The sequence below is a fragment of the Pagrus major genome, chromosome 2 (assembly GCF_040436345.1).
Source record: "Pagrus major chromosome 2, Pma_NU_1.0".
NCBI lineage: Eukaryota > Metazoa > Chordata > Actinopteri > Spariformes > Sparidae > Pagrus > Pagrus major.
Window position 1 is genome coordinate 23,150,721 of NC_133216.1, and position 19,539 is coordinate 23,170,259.

General features: G+C 42.2%; 1 protein-coding gene across 2 annotated transcripts in view; it reads right to left on the reverse strand.

Annotated features, from left to right (window-relative positions):
- The window catches only part of gramd1bb (GRAM domain containing 1Bb), a 74,748-nt gene that overhangs the window by 13,296 nt on the left and 41,913 nt on the right, over positions 1-19,539 (reverse strand). Inside the window, exons 4-7 of one of the 2 annotated variants that reach the window (XM_073484178.1) lie at positions 10,964-11,174; positions 7,835-7,855; positions 3,988-4,008; positions 3,287-3,310 (exon numbers count right to left, since the gene is read on the reverse strand). In XM_073484178.1, the coding sequence (XP_073340279.1) occupies positions 3,287-3,310; positions 3,988-4,008; positions 7,835-7,855; positions 10,964-11,174 (277 nt within the window). The remainder of the gene's footprint in view (positions 1-3,286; positions 3,311-3,987; positions 4,009-7,834; positions 7,856-10,963; positions 11,175-19,539) is intronic. The other variant, XM_073484169.1, reaches the window with a different exon arrangement.

Genomic DNA, 19,539 nt, shown 5'->3' on the forward strand with positions numbered 1-19,539 from the left:
CTTTTTTGGCGCCTGGATGGAAGAAGATTTTTCCAAAATGAAGGGCCCCAGTGGGCTCTCCTGACGTCCGAGGACTTGTCAGTTACAGTTGTTTTGGAAAACAACAGTAGACAGAGTTTGTGAGTCCAGTGGTTTGGAAGCTTCAGTATCCGCCCCCCTTGTTTTGGGTGCTGCTCCCAGTTCGGTGTTGAGCGGTGGACACGGCACACTCCAGCCACATGATCCTCTTCTAGCTCCGTCGTTCTCTGGCTCTCTCTCTCTCTCTCTCTTCCTTTCACACACAGGGAGAGGAGTTACGGCCGTTGCCCTCTAGTAACCCCCAGCCAACAAGTCCTTTATTATCATGCCAGTAGCTTTTCCTTTTTTTCCCCCTGCTTACTCCTCCTAGTAAGTGTGTGAGCCGAGTGTGTGTGTGTGTGTGGCGCTGTCCAGGTCTGAGTGCCTTGTAATTACCCAGTTTACAACCAGCAAAGAATGAAGCAAGTTTACTTTGCGGACAACTAATGCAAACAAAGACAGGACTGGGAAGAAAGAGGCTACAGTAAGAAGACGGACTGAATAAAAGAGAGAAATGTTTTCAGTCCGGGGAAGTGTGTGTTGAGTCCTTCTTGCTGCTCAACCGAGTGATTGAGTTACAGAGAACAGATGTGAGCATAACCTCCAGTTACCTCCGCCTGCAAAACAACACCATCAATCTTGACAGGGCCTGAACTGGTTCTGCAGTCCAGAGCTTTAAATCGCATGGTGAAGTGGCTGCACTAACATACTGTAAATATTTCTTTATTTCACGTGTCATTCGATCGTTCCTTTTCAGATGGAAAAGCTGCTGGAATCCCAAAGGTACCAAAAGCAACAATCAGCAATGATTTGAAGGTATTGGTGGTATGAAAGGCATCCCGTCCTTTCTCCCCGTCTTGGTATTGAGGTCACTCATGTACTAGCAACTTCTATTTTCGCTGGCTCCAAAAAATGGTAAGCACGTCCTCCCACTATTCTTAACCAAAAGTATTTCAAGAGTCAAGAAGGTGAGCGTAGTGTTGGAGGTCCCAGCGGCAATGACAAAAAAAACCACCAGTGTTACTACAGCTTGCAGTTCATTGACTCAAAATGTGTAGGCCACATTTCTACACTGGAATCCAGCCACGGCTTCCTCCGCTGCTATTTCCCAATGCCCACTTTATGCAGACGCTGCGGAGGCAATCTGAGGCAGGAAAAATAGACGAGACTTGGAAAATAATCTTCAGCAGCGGGCCTCTTTGGAAAACAGTGCAGATCATTCACACGCAGCCCCTGAAAAGGCCTTCACCCTTCACATCATGAGGATGAAATTTCAGTGGAATGAGTGTTTCATCGGCTAAAAATCCCCAATAGAACAAACCGTCCCTCAAAACTACTTCCAGGCTGAGAGTAGTCCTTTATCACTCCTGCTTATTCAACTCATTTCCTCAAATAAATCAAGCAAAGAAAGAGGCCACTGTTAAACTGATGCAGCGTCCAGTGTTCAGGTGACAGTATGAGACTTGGGATGAGGTTGGACAGCGTGTTTATAGATCTGGTTAACCATTAACTGGCTAGACAAACAGTAGGAGATGGAGGAGACTGGTACTGTAATGCAGGGTGGGGTTTTGGCGTGTGAGTGTGTCAGAGCAAAAACTGACGAACACTGCATCGATCCAAACAAATTCACTGTCTACAGTACTAGTCTCGCTTATCAATGCTCTGTTTGTCGGTGTTTTCCCCCTTGTTGCTTACTTCCTGCAGCCTGAGGGTATGGTTGCCATAGAAGCAATGCAACAAACTCGTGCAGATGCAGAGCGAATAACCGGGCGCTGTCAGAGGAAAGATGGCCACTGTACGCATCTCTAACAGGCTCAGAACTCACATTGGGACGGATTTATTTTTAATCACTGTGGGTTCAGTGCCATGGGAGGTCATCATTGCCATGTAGAGGTGCACACATACTCATACGCACGCACACGCAGTCCTCCATGCAGGTACATACAGTCACAGCCAACTAAGTAACAGTACCAGTGATAATATTTGACTTATTGATTGAGCTTCAGTGTTTACTGTATGAGTAAGGATGAGTCTACAAGATGTCAGGAACACAGCCCTAATATGGAGACAAATTTGTCTACACAAGCAATTTGGTCTGACACTCAGCTTGTAATGGTTTAAAGACTACGTCAGTGTGGTTTGATGATGACACAGGGTAGTAGTATTTTATATATTTTTTAAAGCAACTTGTAATGGAAGCAGGTTAATTACTCACTTGTTTTAAAGGATAAGACTGGTGTTGCTCTGTGTTTTTCTTACTGTCAACAAATCCCACGAACGGGCCAAAACCAACTCTCTTGATCCTTTTCTGACTTTCATACTCGCAGTGTAAAATAAAAATGATATCACCAGCTCTATCCTTCAACAGAATAGGATTTTAGGACTAACTAGTAGGCAGTGTAAGTTAAGAGTTATAAAAAAAAACATAATCAAGTATTTTGCAGTGTATTGGATGAGGGCCAGCTCTTCGTCATCTGTAAACATGACATTTACATCTGTTAGACATTAAAAAGTGTCAGAGCAACATCGACTCTACATTGTTACTTGGTCAGTAGAGGAAATGTGAGTTGCCTACTACAGCTGAGTGCGTTAGAAAAGTATTTAAGAAGCTGTCTGGGCTTTTTGGACCAAGCCTCTTTTGAACTCAACAGCATTTCTCCAGGTTCCCTGTGCTTTCTTCTGAATGTCACACTCAGACCCTGAAGCCTAAATATCCCAGTATAGATGTTTGTAAGAACATGGACACAGAAAGTCAGGCTGAGGGAAACATGCCACGACCTAAAGCACCATGCTCCATTCCCCTGCTGTTCAAAGGCATTCAAGGCTCGTCCAGAGGCCCTTGTGATGGTCTGTTGATTCGTTTAGTACAGTGAGAAAGTCAGTGCGCTTGTTACCACCTGTTGCGTGCCAGATTTAGAAGTTTGTGTGGTGACATGTAAGGGACTTAAATTAGGTCAAAGGCAAATCCAGATCTCTCCTACTGTTAATACAATTTAACTATAGGGCTTAAGTTAGACAAACAGTTCTTTTTTTATGTTTATTTCAACATGTCATAATGAGTTCCTCCAACATGTGGCTTTGCTGTTAGGCGGTAACAACACTGACTGAAGTCAATGGGATGAAAAACAGGCAGGAGGGATTATTTTCATTCCACCGGTCTGAGAAAATACAGAGCGAGAGAGAGACAGAAAGATATCTGGGGTTGCACAAGAATACAAGTCATGCTTACTCTCAGGATGTGTTGTCTTTCATGCTGGGGAGAGAGGGGAAGAGTGTATACACAGGGAATAAAAAAAAGAAATAAAACAACATAAAATGGGAAAAAGTCCAATAAAGACACTTCTGGAGAGACTAGGGTTTCACACTGAGAGGTGTAAAGTCCAACATTCTCATTCTTTCTCACTCTGCGGGCTTAATTAACACAACAGGCACCTTTCTGGGGTAAAAACATTTATCAAGGGGTTGTTCAGCGACTGGACACATGTAAAAGAATTATAGTGGGGGCAGAAATAGTGTTATGACACCATCTTGTGGCACAATAAAAAAGTGCAACACTCAGGCTTTGTTAAGCCTATATTGTATGAACCACGAAAAAGAAACCTTGGACAAATTAGTAAGTATCACAACTAGTGTTTAAAAATCCTACTGTAATCTTCCCATTCCTTCCATTCCCGGCATCAGAAATGTCCACCTGTTGCTCTTTTAAGCCCAGGCTAATCCCTGCCTGGAGGACCAGTAACCCACACTGGTGACTTGGTGCTCCAGTGAACAGGGTCAAGGACAAGGACTAAACTCGCCACCATTACAACTCCAAGAGACTTGTAGGAGTCACACTAATGACATCAACTTGCTCACACCAGCACACACACACCCATATAGGACATAGAAAATCACAAGTGTTTACAATGTAAATAATGAGGTTTGACTTACATTGTACCAGCTTTGGCTCTTCTGTGGAGAGAGAAAGAGAGACAGAGCATGTGTTTAACTTCATGATAACTTGCACAAACTGCAGCAGACATAAAGGGGGTGTGGCGTCCAGGTCATACTGTACCTCAAACACTTTCCTGCCAGGAATTACAGGAAGGTGTCAACAATGTGTAAAAAGCAGGAAACTGTCAACATTGCTTGAAGTGCTGAAGTAAACACAGTGAAATTCTCTTTCAGTTTGCTCATCACGGCACTCAATTCATTCTGGTATTTACAGAATGACATTGATTCAAACATTTAACGATTCATCAAATGTAGAAATCTTTCAAAATAAGAGGAATTCTGAGGAAAATCTGCTTCCTGTTTTGGTGGAACTGAAAGTAATTTCACTCCAAACCTGCCGCATACTGCATTAAATATACACACTGTTCCTGTGTTTTGATTTAACAAACTTACTACAATATCTCTTTGTCTTTAGCTATTATTCAAACACCTGCAGTATAATTTATCTAAAAATTGTTTCATCAAATAAGTGCTGAGAAATTATTCCAAGCATTTTCTAGAAATGTTGAATACTGTACAACATTTTATAATTCAAAAAGAGCAAGTTAATAATAAGTTCCTCTTTGTAGCAGTTTTGGGACTTCTCATCACGTCTGATTTTATGTGCGCTACATAAACAACCCATTGGTTCTGTTGCAGTAGTGCAACAGCAGAGGGCAGCAGAGATATATCTTAATCATGACTATATCATGACATTACAACATTTTCCAGTCATATCAAACACACCTTCCGCTCTAACAGTCGAAGAGCAAAAGTCCCAGAGGGGAAACATGCAGGTGATCATTCAGAGGGTGAAACAAGGAAGAGGGTATTCAGGGGGAGAAGAGGATAGATAGGTCAAAAGTGATATCCAGTGTCTGATTCCAGTGGTACAATGAGTAAAAGCACCAAATTTATAAATATATAAAAAAAATAATAAATCAAAAACTAGCAACAGAATCAGATTTGTCCTATTTTAGAGACAGTTTTACGATGAGATGCAGTTGGACCTTTCCTAAACTTGATTATCGTGGTTATCATAATATAACTAAAGATTGAGAGAGGGTGTAAACATTTAGCCTGACTTATTTCGACCTGGCAGACAAATAGCCTTAAAAAAAGTGTCTAAATGTAGCAGAGTTTGTTGTTCATTGAACCTGTGACACGTTCAATCTCTCTTTTGTGCCTGGGGTGGACTGAGTTTTCTCTGTGTCTGACTTTGGTGGTTATTTGGTGTGTGTGTGTGGGTGGGTGGCGTCAGCGGGCAGTGAGCTGCAGTAGCAGGCCTGAGGCCTGGCTGTGACGATAGCTGTGCTAATGTGGGCTAATCTGATTTGAAGGTGACAGAGACACGAGAGAGGAATTACTTTGAGGCCCCCGTCTGGATAAGGTGGGTGTGCGCCATTATGTTTGACTTTTTGTGACTACTGAATGTGCGACAGTTATGACAGCATTTTATATAGGAGAGACTATTTACTGTGACTGTATATACGTAGGGAAAGAGAGAGTGGGAAAGATGATAAATATAATATTATATATTTATATAATATTACAAAAATAATACTGTTTTGTACATTGTCCTCTGATGCTTTGGTAAAATTGTGCCGATAAAAATGCAGATGAAAAAAACATGAGAGAGAGAAAGAGCGAGAGAGACTCCCCTGTGATTTTCTCTAAACTATAATATTCTGTTTAAATGTCAACACACTGGGGCAGTGGATTACGGAAATGTGAACTTTTTCGCTGGCTACACAGCTTCCAAAGAATCAATATGACACAAATTTTGAGTTTTGTTCTTTTTTCATTAAATAAAAAGCGAGTTTGGGTGGAGAAATCAGCCAAGAGCTTTCACGATGGCAAGCAGGCCGATTAAAAATACTGTACTGTGTGATACTGACATTGTCTTGTCATTACAACATATTCAGCAACACTGTTTAAAAGTACTGTGCAAGTGATGGGACTACCCTGCAAACAAGCACTTAAGGGGGGCGTCAGATTTTAGATCATAAAAAGGAATCTGCTCACAACAGGCTTTAATTAATGCAGAACCTTCAATAAAAAAAAGCATTTTAAAGAAACACAGTACACAAATCACTGTCCTTTCATATTAATTTAGGGGATGGAAAACATGGGGAAAGGACACGAGGGACTGAAACTATCAAGGGGGATCCTACAGTCCCACAGCTACAGAGGAAGTGGAGGGCCGAGGGGGATTTAATGGGGGCCAGCGGGGATTGTCAATGGGTCAAATGAAAACAAGAAGAAATGCTTACTTTAATCAGGTTTAGTCTGTCATACTGAAAGAAAATTAAAGAGAAAACAAAACGTTAACCAAAGCAGTGAGCAGCATGAACACAGAAAGAAACAGAAAATGAGAGAGAAGAAGCTGAGGTCTGATGAGCGTGGGGCTCATACACAACTCCGAAGCGTTACAAAGCGACAGTTTCTAGAGGTCTGATGTTGAAAACGTTGCTAAATTTGTCTCTCCACCGAGCTCGTATGTTACATGAGAAGCCTGATTGATTATTGTTGGATTATCGTCACTGTTATCGTCATATGGCCCTTGCTGCAGAGAGGCCCTTTCTCTGAATGCACTCTTTTATTTGGATTGCATTAGGTCTAGGGTGATCAAGCTCACGTTGCCGGGACGACCTCACGCCATGTCTGGGGTCATGTGACCACCGCTGACTGCGGAGGCTCACGTGGGGGGGATTGCACTAGGGGTGGGGGCTTGGAGTATGGCACAGAAATAAAAAGTGATGTAATCAATTGGGATGTGTGTTTGTGTGTGTGTGTGTAACAGATTGTGCAACTGCATAGCAGCAAATAGAGCACCATGAAGCACCGACCTCCCATTTACTGTCCCATTTCTGCCTGTGTCTATAGAATTTGACACAAATGAGACCCTATACACTGCTACTCAGCAATAACTTTAACGAGCGACAAAAAAAACAAAAACAAAACAAAAAAAAAGTGGGATGAAGCCTGACACGGAGCAAAATCGGATGGATGAATATGGGCGATGCACTAAAACGTGACACCAGCCTGCAGTATATTTACAGGAAGGGGGAGGGGGGTTTGGGGGGAGGGATCCTTTCATGTGGCAACAGAGTGGCTGCTCAAATAATGATGTAGTCCTGGCGCTCTGGACTGGGATGCTGGCAGGATTTTTAAGAGTTTATCCCTCTGCAGCCGGGCAGTGACACAGCATGACAGATATAAAGCTCTCATTACTGCAATGTAACAATGGGATACGTTTGTAAAGAGAGGGACAGTGCACGGGCCAAAAGAGAGAGGAAGAGAGAAAAGGAATTTAGACAATTATTTGCAGTATTGTTCATTAGGGATTCGCATCAGAAAATGTTCATTTTCATTCTTGGAGTCTGACAAAATCTAAAAAATAAAGCTCCATTTCTCCACTATGCGAGTGATAGTTTGCTTTTTCATTTGTTTTCTTTTATTTTTTGACACTTCAATAGCAAAAAAGAGCATTATTGGAAAAATGTAATCAGGAATTTGCTACATTGCATATCACCAGAAAGGAAAGGAAAGGACAGGAGAAGAGAGGAAGTGAGTGCAGTTATGAGGGGTTGTCTGCGTTAAGAAATGTCCATCTGCTATGATTGTGGGTGCAGATGGGGCTTGTAACGGTTGCAGTGTGCACAGGAACAAGCTGGGTTCAGGGTGAAGCATTGCAAACGGGGGTTTGGACATTTCCACAGAGCAGCTCACAAGACAAGAGGTGGGGGCAGAGGGAAGGTGGGCACAGAGATATTTGAAGAACAGAAAAAAGAGTAATGCTTACTTTGGAAAGTCGCTTGTGAGACTAGCATGCAATCAGGAGAAGAACAAAGAAAAATCAGATAGAAAAAAATGAAAATAAAAAGGAAATCAACTGCAAGAAGAAACAGCTGAAAGTACAAACAGAAGAGCTGAACAGTCATTATCAAGATGGCACACGTTATCATATGGCATGTAGCAGCAGCAGCAGAGAGAGAAGGCGTGCACGATGTGTCGTGGAGACAGAAAACGATGACGAAAACAAGTGATTTAAAAAACTGACGAGGACACAATGAGAAGGTCAATGAGGATGGGAGTGACATGGCGAATTTCTAACATTTTGGAAGCTCAAATGAGTGCTGAGCGTGCAAAACATTAGAGCCACATGCTCCTTCTGTGAAACAACCCGAACTAATCGATACATCAGAGTTCAGATGTGAAGGAAAGATGCAGATGAGGGGGAGGACAGCAATTACAACACCTGAACAACTTCTCTGGTTTTCTAGGCTTTCTTCATTAAGAGTTTGGGGTGTCAACAGATGAGAGGGCTCTACTCTTCCTCTCTTCTCTTATCTGTAAAGAGTTGCCGCAATCACTGCAGATATGCCTGAATAGCAATAAACGCCCCCCAGCTAATGTCTCTATTCAGTACCCAGGAAACACAACACGCCAAACCTCTGTCGAAGGCAGTAAGTTCTCAAAACTGCTGATAAAGGATTGGTTCACATTTTTTTCAAGCCTTTCTTGAAAGAGTTTCATGGATTTTGTCCCCCATCACAGGATCTCTTGATGTTTTTTATCTGATAGTGCCGTGTTGGTGTTGTTCCTACAACATCATTATTAATGTTGCTATTACATTATACAATCGTGATTGGTCAGTTGCAATGACGGTCCTGGAGCATCATTATTTATGATATTGTAGGAACTAGTGTTGTCATGATACAGTACCTTGAAGCATATCACCATTTGATAACATTTTCAATCGCAGTTTCGACTGCAGTAAACATTAAATATCACACTTTTTTCCTCTTGGGCCAAAGTTGTCGCTAACTCTGTGGCTCACTTTAATCAGTAGATTGCAAGCGTGACACAGGTTGGGTCTTGAGGAGTTGTCGAATTTATTTATGATAAAGAGTCTAAACTGTACACACACTGCTCTGCTACTAACATCTGCAATGCTTAGGCCCGACACGCCACTGGTCTAGTAATACACTGGTGGAAATCCTGATGTGTGTGTGTATGTGTGAACACCAACACAGCGATATCGTGCTCTTTTGATGGCTCGTATTAGCAGGAACAAGAATTATAGCAAGTAAATTCGACATCAATGTTCATATGGGCACATGGCCACTGTTTTAAGACAGACTTGAAAAAATGTGAACCGACCCTTTAAACCCAAACACACCATTCTTGTTAATCTGAAATTATTTCTTGGATAACAAAACACAACCATAGAATCAGGAGAAGAAATGCTGACGGTACATTGTTTTAAACATACATACAAACAAACCAAAATGATCCAAAACAAAACTACCTTCACTGATGCTACAAATACATCACTAGTTTAGGAAGTATGTGGTGTGGAGCACATGGTTTCAGTTCAAATGGTAAGTTTTTAATAAGCTGCAGAGACTAACCTTTCCACATCTCTTCAACAGTGTAACTCTGATAGTACAGCGCTTTGATGAAGAAATGCTTTTTATTAGTTCCTGCATCTTATTTAAAGCTTTGACTATAACTGTGTGCACCAGACTGTATAGACAGGCAAAGTCACGCCCCTTCCAGTCAACCCCCATGGGTCCTTATTACAGAAAAAGTATGTATGGTAGTGAACGGCAGGGGACAGTATTTTATATATATTATATTTTTTATCCTGTTTGAACAGTTTCATGAATTACATATATGACATATCTTTACAACAAACTGCGACTTTTCTGACTTGCAAAATTAACTTTTAAATTGACAAACTTCATTGGATCAAAAAATGACTTGTCTCTTAAACACCGTACATACTTTTTCTGAAATAAGGCCCCATGGTGCACACCGGAAGAGGACTTTGTCTCTTTATACCCCCATCCCTGTTTCACTGTAGAATTCTTCGACTACATCACTTGTTTTGACCTCGATTTCTAGTGTCCCCTTTTGATGAGCATAAAAAAATAAGGAGTAAATTAATATACAAAGAATGCCTCCACTTCTCAATATTTCCATATTGGACTATTCTGTCTATCCTTTAATTATAGTTTTAGGAAAGGAAAGGCAGAGTAAAAGACTAGGGAGTGTATGGGATGTAAAAATGACAGGCTGGAATGGAGAGGAGGGTGCAATCTCTCCTAAGGGGGGGAGAGTGATAGCTGCAGCTCACTGGTTGCATATCAGTATGTACAAGTCAATAACCAATCGAAGGGTACGTCACTACGCTGGGAAAAAGGAATACAGCTGGGCTGACTCTGACGTGTTTATGCAGTCACAGTTTATGAATGGCTGCACAAGTTGACACATCCTGTCGACTACAGTCTCATAAAGTCAGTACGATGTCACTATGGAACATCACAGATAAGCACTCGGCTGCTAACCTCGCTTCACCTTTGTCCGAAGAGAGGGCTAATTGTATGTATTGTTATCTCACATGCACTCTCACACACATGGTTTACTGCATTAGCATTAAAGTGAATGTGATATGCTCTTTAACTTTATAAGAAATACAGATGTGAGTTTGTGACATTGCTCATGCTGTATTGCTGCTGTATTGCTGCACTGAATATAACAACATGTCGGCGTGTGTGCTGTTTATGCTTTCGGTCAGAGACTGTTTTAAGCCTTATCCTGACCTGTCCAAATCTTAATCCATGTGTGTGAAATTGGCGCCTTGTGTCCCACAGTGAAGCCTTTTATAACAGCTATTCTGTGAAAATGTTAGAACAGCTTTGAATGATTGCTTTCTACCGGGAATCTCTCCTCACAGTGCCAACTCTTTTCAGTGGAAAGCACACTGCTAGGTATTCTTGTCTGAGCTGAGAACTTTTAGTGCCGACAGCTAGATACTAAATATATTTTAAACTCCAGTAAAAGTGTACCACTCTTCAAACAGGTACCGAGTAAATGTGTCAAGCAGGTTAAAAAAAAAAAAAAGGAGCATCTCCTGGTCGCTTACCTTTGAGTTCTTTCCCCCGCTTCTTGCTGACTGCAGGGAGTATGTTCTCTGGACAACCTGCTCAGGCGTGGAGGGGGATTTGTCAGAGGAGTGGTCTGAACCCTTCTCGACCATATTCTCGCCCTCCTGGCTCTGTGGTGTGGGAGAGCGCGAGCGTTTACGCAGGACTGGTGAGCAGGCAGGTGTGCTCTTGTTTGAGTTACTGGCAGTGCTGAAAGAGAACAGAGAGAAGGAGGGATGAGAACATCATCTGCACAGTCATTTTAATGTTGTCTATTCTTACAACAAATGTTAAAATACAGTGTAATGTAATCTTGCATCAGGTACTTCTTAAATGTATGAATGTAGACACCATGCAAGGTAGTGCCGTTTGTTTACAGTTGTCAGTGTGGACAGCACATACACTGTTTCCTCATGCTTACATCATTTGAGGCTTAACAGGCTTGAAGCACCATGTGCTAACCTGCTAATAACAGCTAAGCTAATACGGGAAACCAACAACAACAACGACGGCAGCAGCAGCAGCAGCGAGGGAAACATGTGTAGTTATACATCACGTCACACATGACCTGAGGATTTTCTCACTAATGCCGCACTTTAAATGCAACAAGGAAATCAATATGTTTGTTTTTGAGCCCATCACCAATCTGATTAAGAAATGTACCGAGACTGGAAAAACATCCAGCTTATATTCTCTGGACCCTGACATTTATTGAGCTGTTTACTTCGAGCTGTGTGAAATATGAGGCCTTACAATAATTAGGGACTCTTTTCCCTGAAATATTAAAACTGCTTCAATCGCTTTAGCAAAGCGACTCTGGACTCTGAAGACATAACAAGGATTAAATGAGCAGCGATACAAAGCCAGGAGGAAAGCATCACTTTGGCTTTTAAAGTAGGCCCGTAACATATGACTGTATTATCTCAAACTGAGCTACATGTTGACTTTAACGTGCTGATCTGCTGTAAAACCTCCTCTAACAGCTCTCCAGCCGAATGGAAGGACTGTTGTCTTAAGACAGGTAGTCCCTATCCTTCCATCGCACACAAAGTTCCTATCAGGTAGCCTCTGTGATCCAGCACTAGACACTCTCTACACACACACACACACACACACACACACACACACACACACACACACACACACACACACACACACACACACACACACACACACACACCAATGGCTCAGCAAGAAGCCTTCTCCTCACATTGACAGAAGCTAACAAAAGGCTCTGTAAGTGATCTGTGTGGCAGGGCGCCCGCCAGCCACGGTTACTTGACATGGCGTTATGCAAGCCATTATGTCACTGCCAGCCAATGGCCGCTGATAGTGGCCATGAATTACTGATCTACTGTTACATTCGGGACTTCTGAGCAGTTTAGAGCACTGACTCATAGAGGACAGCGTTGACAGCTTCTGTTTAATTGTCAGGGTCTGTTGTACCAGTAGCTGGTTGATTTTAAAAGGCAGCAAGGAGAACACAACAGAGCTGCACATCTGTTTAATGCATGGGGATAGATAATGCACATCTGGTATATTATGGTACCTCTGACATCAATTTATATGATTAAGAAAGGCTCTGTTGTTCAGTGGATGATCATATTATCTGTACTGCACATTGTGTACTCTGCACTCACTACTGATTAGTCCCTGCAGACCTGATTTGGAGTAATTGGTGAGGCATTTATTATTTGAAGTAAACTTCAAATACTTCCAGCTCAGTGGCAGGTGAATGTGAGATGACTCTCTGGAGCAAAGCTTCAGTTTTAAATTGTAATCTCCATGTTCCTATTTTGCCTCTATTGGTGTTATCTTTGGCCCACGTCTGGATGTCTTCATACAAATCTCTGCTTTTTTCACGTGGTGTACATCCTCCATCAGGGTATGAAGTCTGAATACAAATGCTCACTATGATGGCGGAAAGCAGAGGACATTGATATTCAGCGTGCACGATAATCTCAGACACTAGACTGTCTGGGTTACAGCCACAGTAGATGGGGTTTGTGAAAATATCACTATTCATTTTTTGCACATGTTAAGTGTTAACACTTTTCATATGCTTTGTCTGGAGCAGACCTGTAACATGTTGTCTTGTGAAGTTTGTTAATAGATATCGCCTTGAGTACCTGTGCTTTTCCATGACGGTGAATGTTTATTACCTCCACCAAGGATTTTCATTTTTTTTACCCATGTCCGTTTGTTGGTTGGTTAGTTGGTCAGCAGGATTACATAAAAACTACTAAAAGGATTTCCATGACACTTAGATGCAGGATGGGTCTCGTACAAGAATAGACTTTAACTTTTGGTGCGGATCCAGATAAAGGGACGGATCCAGGAATTTTTCGTCAGTTTCTTTAAGATTGCGAGATAAGGCGTTTTTCAACATTTTTGTTAATTTCTCAGGGACTAATGCATGGATGATGATCAAAAAAGTAAAGCGTATTTAGGTGGCTTGCTTGTATGAGTGAGTACAATTTGATGCTGATCCAAGATCTGGTGGACCTTCTGGTGGGTATAGTTTGAGAGTATTTTGGAGACTTTAAATTTGATGATGCTGATGTGGGATAGAAAAGGTGTTGTATGGGATGAGTCAGTAACAATCGAACAGAACAAAGCAATTTTGTTGTGCAGGACCGATGGTCCTGATCATGTAATTATACATACAGTGTCTATGTCTATGTCTATAATGTCGGTGACTGCCATTCAGTGGTAGTCAGTGTGTAGCCTGGTGTGTCCATATTCTCTACATGTCAGGTACTGGCTGGTGGAAGCCCTCTGGCTCTGTTTGTCTAATATCACTGAACCGTTTCTTACACTGTGAAAACAGTGCTCCTCGGGTCAGCGCAACACATTAATAAAATGGGTTATCTGCTCCCAGGCTAATTTCATCATTGTATGCTGTGGCCTTCTTATTAGACATGCTGTATATTTGCTTGTGGCCATCCTGGATGTCTTGTGGAAGGTCATCAGTTTACATGTCCATCTAAAATTATAAAGTCCTTTATAGCCTAGCCACCGGAGGACGTTTTATGTAATTTTGTGTACATTGCATACAATGAGACGTCATGACTGTGGATGTGTGTTTTTTAATCCAGCAGAGGTACAAAGAAGCTTCTTCAATATCCTGAATACAAGTGAAAACAAAGTTATCCAGGACAGTTGTAGCCGCTTAAAGTGGAGCAGCTTAAAAACATCTGTTCACCACAGCAGAGACCTGGGGGTGAAACTAGTTAAAAGTCTACAGGCCATTATCCCTGGCGGGAAGCAGGTGAGGGATTTTGACTGTGTCATTGCTGCTATTGGTTGATCTCAGACAGACAACAGAGTTAACATCAGTAACTGATGCAGTAAGTGCAGGGAGAACTTAGCATTAAAGCAAAACAAATGAAGAAATAACTGATTGGATAGAGATAATACTCTTTATAAAGCTTGTACTTAAAGCCACATTTTGGTCACTTGGGGTCATCAGAATGGCAGTGCAAAGAAGTGTATTATCCAGCACAAGGGGGGTGAAAAACTATTTAAAAATAGCTGCTTCTGCACGTGTTCTTGTGCCATGTGCACCTTGATTGGGAGAGGTGAAAGCAAATGATGACGTGATTAGGCTTAAAGCCGATCATCAGTAAGTTCTGCAAGTTGTTGACAGTTGGCATTGTCTGCCAGGACAGGGGACAACCAGACAAGAGGATCAACATTTCTAAATATACAGTACAGTACAGAGTGTCTCAAATCATGGTAGGTGTGTCAGTTTATAAACCTGACGTGTCACATGGTTCGTTACACCAAAAAGAGAAACTGTTTGGAAAAGGGCAGACGCTTTCGAAAAATACTTGGCAGGTGTTTGGACCAACCATCTGTTTATTGCCGTCTATTGCGGGCCAACTTTAACCAATCAGAACTACAATAGGAAAGTGCTTCCAGTGCAGCCAGTTGGTAGATCAGACTCAGTTGAGTCAGTCGAGAGAAGAGCAAAAACATGTTTTCAATTGAGAAAAGCCTTCAGTGCTCTTATTTCAATGAATTACCTTCTCCATTATAGAAGAATCAATAATAATAACCTCTTGAGGGGCTGCCATTGTTGTTTTCAAATCTCCTTGGTCGTCACAACTTAACGTCTCCCATTGCTGCTAGTAATTCCTCATAGATTTGTTCAACCATTGCCAGCAAACCAGTGATTGGTTGAAGCCTGGCAAGAATCACGTGATCTTGCGCATCCAGCCGCCTCGCAAGGTAGTCAGTTTGTTGTGTTTATGCAAATACAATGGATGTATCAATAATATATCTATTAAAAATGAATGGATTTCAGCTGCAGAAGATCTATTTAGCGATTTGTATTAGGTTTGACCTTGGGACAGCTGGATCGTCAAGAAGGACAGTCTTCCGCAACCTATCTACCCCGAGAGCATGCGAACAGGGCAGCACACAGTGATCTGAGGATAATGCATTATAGATATTAACATTTTAACACAGACATACTGCGGTGCACATACTGTTTTCCCATCTCTCAAGAAACTGCATCCACCACCACTCCATGTTCTCCTGCAAACAAGATACAAGCACCACCCAAACATAAATAGACACATTACTCTGTCTCGGTTAACAATGTCTCAGTCATCTTTCATCATATGCTCAGAAATGCACACACTGCCCTCACACTGTCACATGGTCAGCATGGATGGGTGTGAGACTGGGTGGGATTAAGGTTCAGGCTCAGGCTCAGGTTCAAAATCTTTTTGACTTTTATGTATCCACACAGGTTTAGCCAGTGGTATGGCAAAATGGGTTGGGACTGAACATAAATAGTAGGTGGATAAGAAATAACAGCTACATTGTAGTAAGTCAAATTATTTCTATGTTGCTGAAAAGCAAGTTTTATGATATAGAGCTGTGGTTGGGTGTTAAACCCAAACTAAAAAAAAACAAGAGAAAAACAAAACTGTGCTACATAAAACAAAACATCCATCGCTCATACTTCCACTCCGTGCAGAAAGAAACAGGATTTCATCTGCTTCAGGAGCCCCCACTTGTTGTTTTTAGCGGACGAGGAATTCACGGAGCACCTCGCCTTTCCAGATACACGGCAGTAAACAATGGGGACATGGCTCCATCATCAGCAAATGGATGACTAAGCCCGGTATCAGCCATTCACACAACAGTTTGCTCTTTGAACCAGCATGGTGGTGTGGATAGATTGAACACGCAGCTGACGCTACCCTGCGGAGGAGCACACAAAAGCTTCTATCACAGCTGCTTTGTTAGTAATGGCTTCATGAGACAAAACGTGGAGAGTACGACATAAAGCAAGTGTACCTGCCGAGGCTTTATCTTCGGACCGTAACGCTCGGGGAATTAAATGAAGAAGCACAATGAGTTATTCAGCTGGAGAACAATGGACACAGCTGTTGCTACCTGTCCAAATAGCTTTCTATTACAATAAACATATGACATACTAGTTACTATTGATGAATGATGTAGCCATGGAGGCATCATTGGGGCGGACATAATCTGTTTCAATTTGGGTGGATTTTGAGCAATTATTGGGCTGTAAAACATCAAACCAATCAGGCAACACTGATCATATAAACAGCAATCTATGCATCTTTACAAAGACAGTTCCAGATATTGTGGCCAAGTTTTGCAAACATCTCCTCAGCCCTTCATTCTCGCCCTCTTTCCCCTGCTTTTCAGTCATTTCTTCTCCTTACCTCCGCTCTCCTCTCCTAATGTTCATAAAATTATCATTTTCAAGATCATAACACAGTAACATTACATAAACTATCACAATCTACAGTGATATAGCTTATGTAACGCTCATATTACACTCTTTCCAGCTTTCCACTTTTTATTTGAAAGCAATGAAATAAAGAGTCACATCAGTGTTTGACACTGACTGTACCTACCCACAGCAGGCGAGCAAACAGCTTTTGCTGGGGTATGGCAACACCACTTGGACAAACTACACCCAGAACTGCTAGTAATACATAATAAGTAATAGTGAAGATTTGGTAAGTTTAGTCATAGTTGCTAATGATTATGTCAGATGGCGGCACTAGTTGCCTGTTGACGCATAGAAATGTCTTTTTATTTCCATTTTTGATATCAATATAATAATAATATATTGGAGGGGGCACTTTTCGCACATTTGTGTGCCCCCTTTATGTATTGTAACTAATTCCCTGCTTTGATCTCTAAAAGGATGATAAAACAATACACTTCTCTCTTCAATTTATAAAAGCTTATTGGAATCAAATATCAGAATCAAGCAGAGCTGGAGACAGTGATGGGAACGTGCGCTTCACTAATGTAAACTGCAGCGCCCGCATGAGTTTATCATCTGCTGAGTTATAAGGTTGTGTGGAAAAGTGGTCAGAGGACTTCAGTGATGTACTGTAGCGAGAGAGATGACAAACAATTTAACAATTAAAAAGCCATTTCACTTAGAGCACCGCCCACACAACTACGAAGCTCAAACAAAGCTCCGCTTCGAATATCACTATAGCAACAGTGAACAGAGAGAGAGAGAGAGAGAGAGAGAGAGAGAGAGAGGTTTAAATATTCAGAGTGTGGGACTAAATATACTTCAGCAGCTCTGCTGTTAGAGATGCTGTCTGAGCGGGAAATACAGCAGGGAGCAAAGTGACAGACATGTCCTCACGGCCCATCAGAGCTTTGTTTTTGTACGTTTACTGATGGATTTCTCAACTTCTTGATACAAATAACCATCATTTAAATATATGGCTGTTAAGATTTTATAAACCCTATTTGTACTTCTTTCTGTGGTTTTCTTTTAATTTGCATAAGCATTGACATATTTTGCTTGACTGAATTAATTCTATAAATAATAATGCATGCATTCTTGATACTTATATTGCATATTTAAAAATATAAGCAATGCCCTGTGGGATATGGCATTAACTTTAAATTAAACTGAGAGAACAATATAACCTTAGCTTTTTGTAACCCCATGCTATAACTTAGCTCTTAAAAATGTAACATTATAGTTTAACAGACAGTGAATTACAGCGTATTTGTATCAAAACGTACTGCATCTAGCATTGTTACCATCTTACTAGATTAATAAAACACTAAAATTTCATATTTGGTACAGCACAGCATGTTCATTTGCATACTGTGCCAGAGGGATTGGTCCCCGAGGCTCAAACACAGAACTCATCTGCATTACAGAGCTCTGCACAAACTGATGACTTCAAGGTGTTGATCAGACAGGACCCCTTCACGTCACAGTCACTGAAAATAGGTCAAGTTATTACAACTAGAGTGAAAGAAAAGAAAAATACAAGAGAAACAAGCATGCTACTTGCGCCACTTTGTTACAGTCTTTTCTTTAAATAAGCTCTAAAGCTCTAAATCCAACCGGCTCAAGCTGTCCAATCGCTCTGCTTCACAATAGAACAGAGTTCCGGGCCTTTCTAAAGGCCCTGCTTGTTTTCACAGTTTTGCTGACCCTGGAAAATACCCATCTGGCAGCAGCCCTTCAGCTCCGCTTGGTTTGAAAAGGCCATGAGGAACACCACGCTCACCAGCGTCCACTGCGCATGCCCGCACAGGAATGGCGCATACAGTACACAGAGGCAGACATAAACATGGGCATGCGTGTGGACACATACGCCCACGCACTGCAGAAATACATCACAGCTTACTCTGTTGTTGCTTAAATGATAAACTCTGCACCGTCACACACCTGATCGACCAAATACTACAAATGCAACAAGAACTTTACATATCATATAATCACACCCATCCTACTCCACCCATCTACTCTCATGCATCACAGAGCCTGCCATACCCCTGCTGAAAGACACAGTCCCTCAACACCTCGCCGTAGCAGCCCTCGAGGCAGCGACAGCCCTCGTTGGCCACCGTCACGCACTCAAACACCACCATGTCCTCGTAGTCAGTCCCCAGTAATGAGCTGTTCATCCAGCGGATCATCCCAAGGACTGTGCCCTGCTCTTTCCTTTCTCTCTCAGCGTAAAAAAGAAGAAAGGCAGCTGCACAGATAAATGGAGGGGGAGAGAGAAGATGGAAGAGGCAGGCAGGGAGATTTTCCTCAGCAGGCTTAGGGCCACTGATCTTCCCCGGCCAGCTCTGATCTCCTAATAACCAGCTTACATCGCCCTTAACACCACCTGCCAAAGAAGAGGCATTGGTGGTCTGAGATGCAGCTGCCCTCCCCTTGGACGCTCCTTGTAAATAGTACATGTTGATCTAGCCGAGCAGGGAAGCTAATCATTATGCAGGCTCCATGTGAATGCAGGCAGGTAGGCAGGCTGTTGTCCCCAGCACTAACCTGGTCGTAGCCATGTAGAGAGCCGCTCCGCAGCGATCAGCCCTTTTCAAACGGCTTCATTCACGCAGCGGGATGAGGCATAAGAGGGAGGAGAGGAGTTGAGGAGGAGGAGGAGGAGGGGGAAAGGAGAGAGGGATAAAAGGGAGCAGGGTGGACGAGATCTGGAGCATGCCAGGAAGATGGAGGGGGGAGCGGACGCAGCAGCAGCGGCAGATGAAAAGAATGTATTTTCCTGGCAGACGGAGAGAAACCACTGAAGCT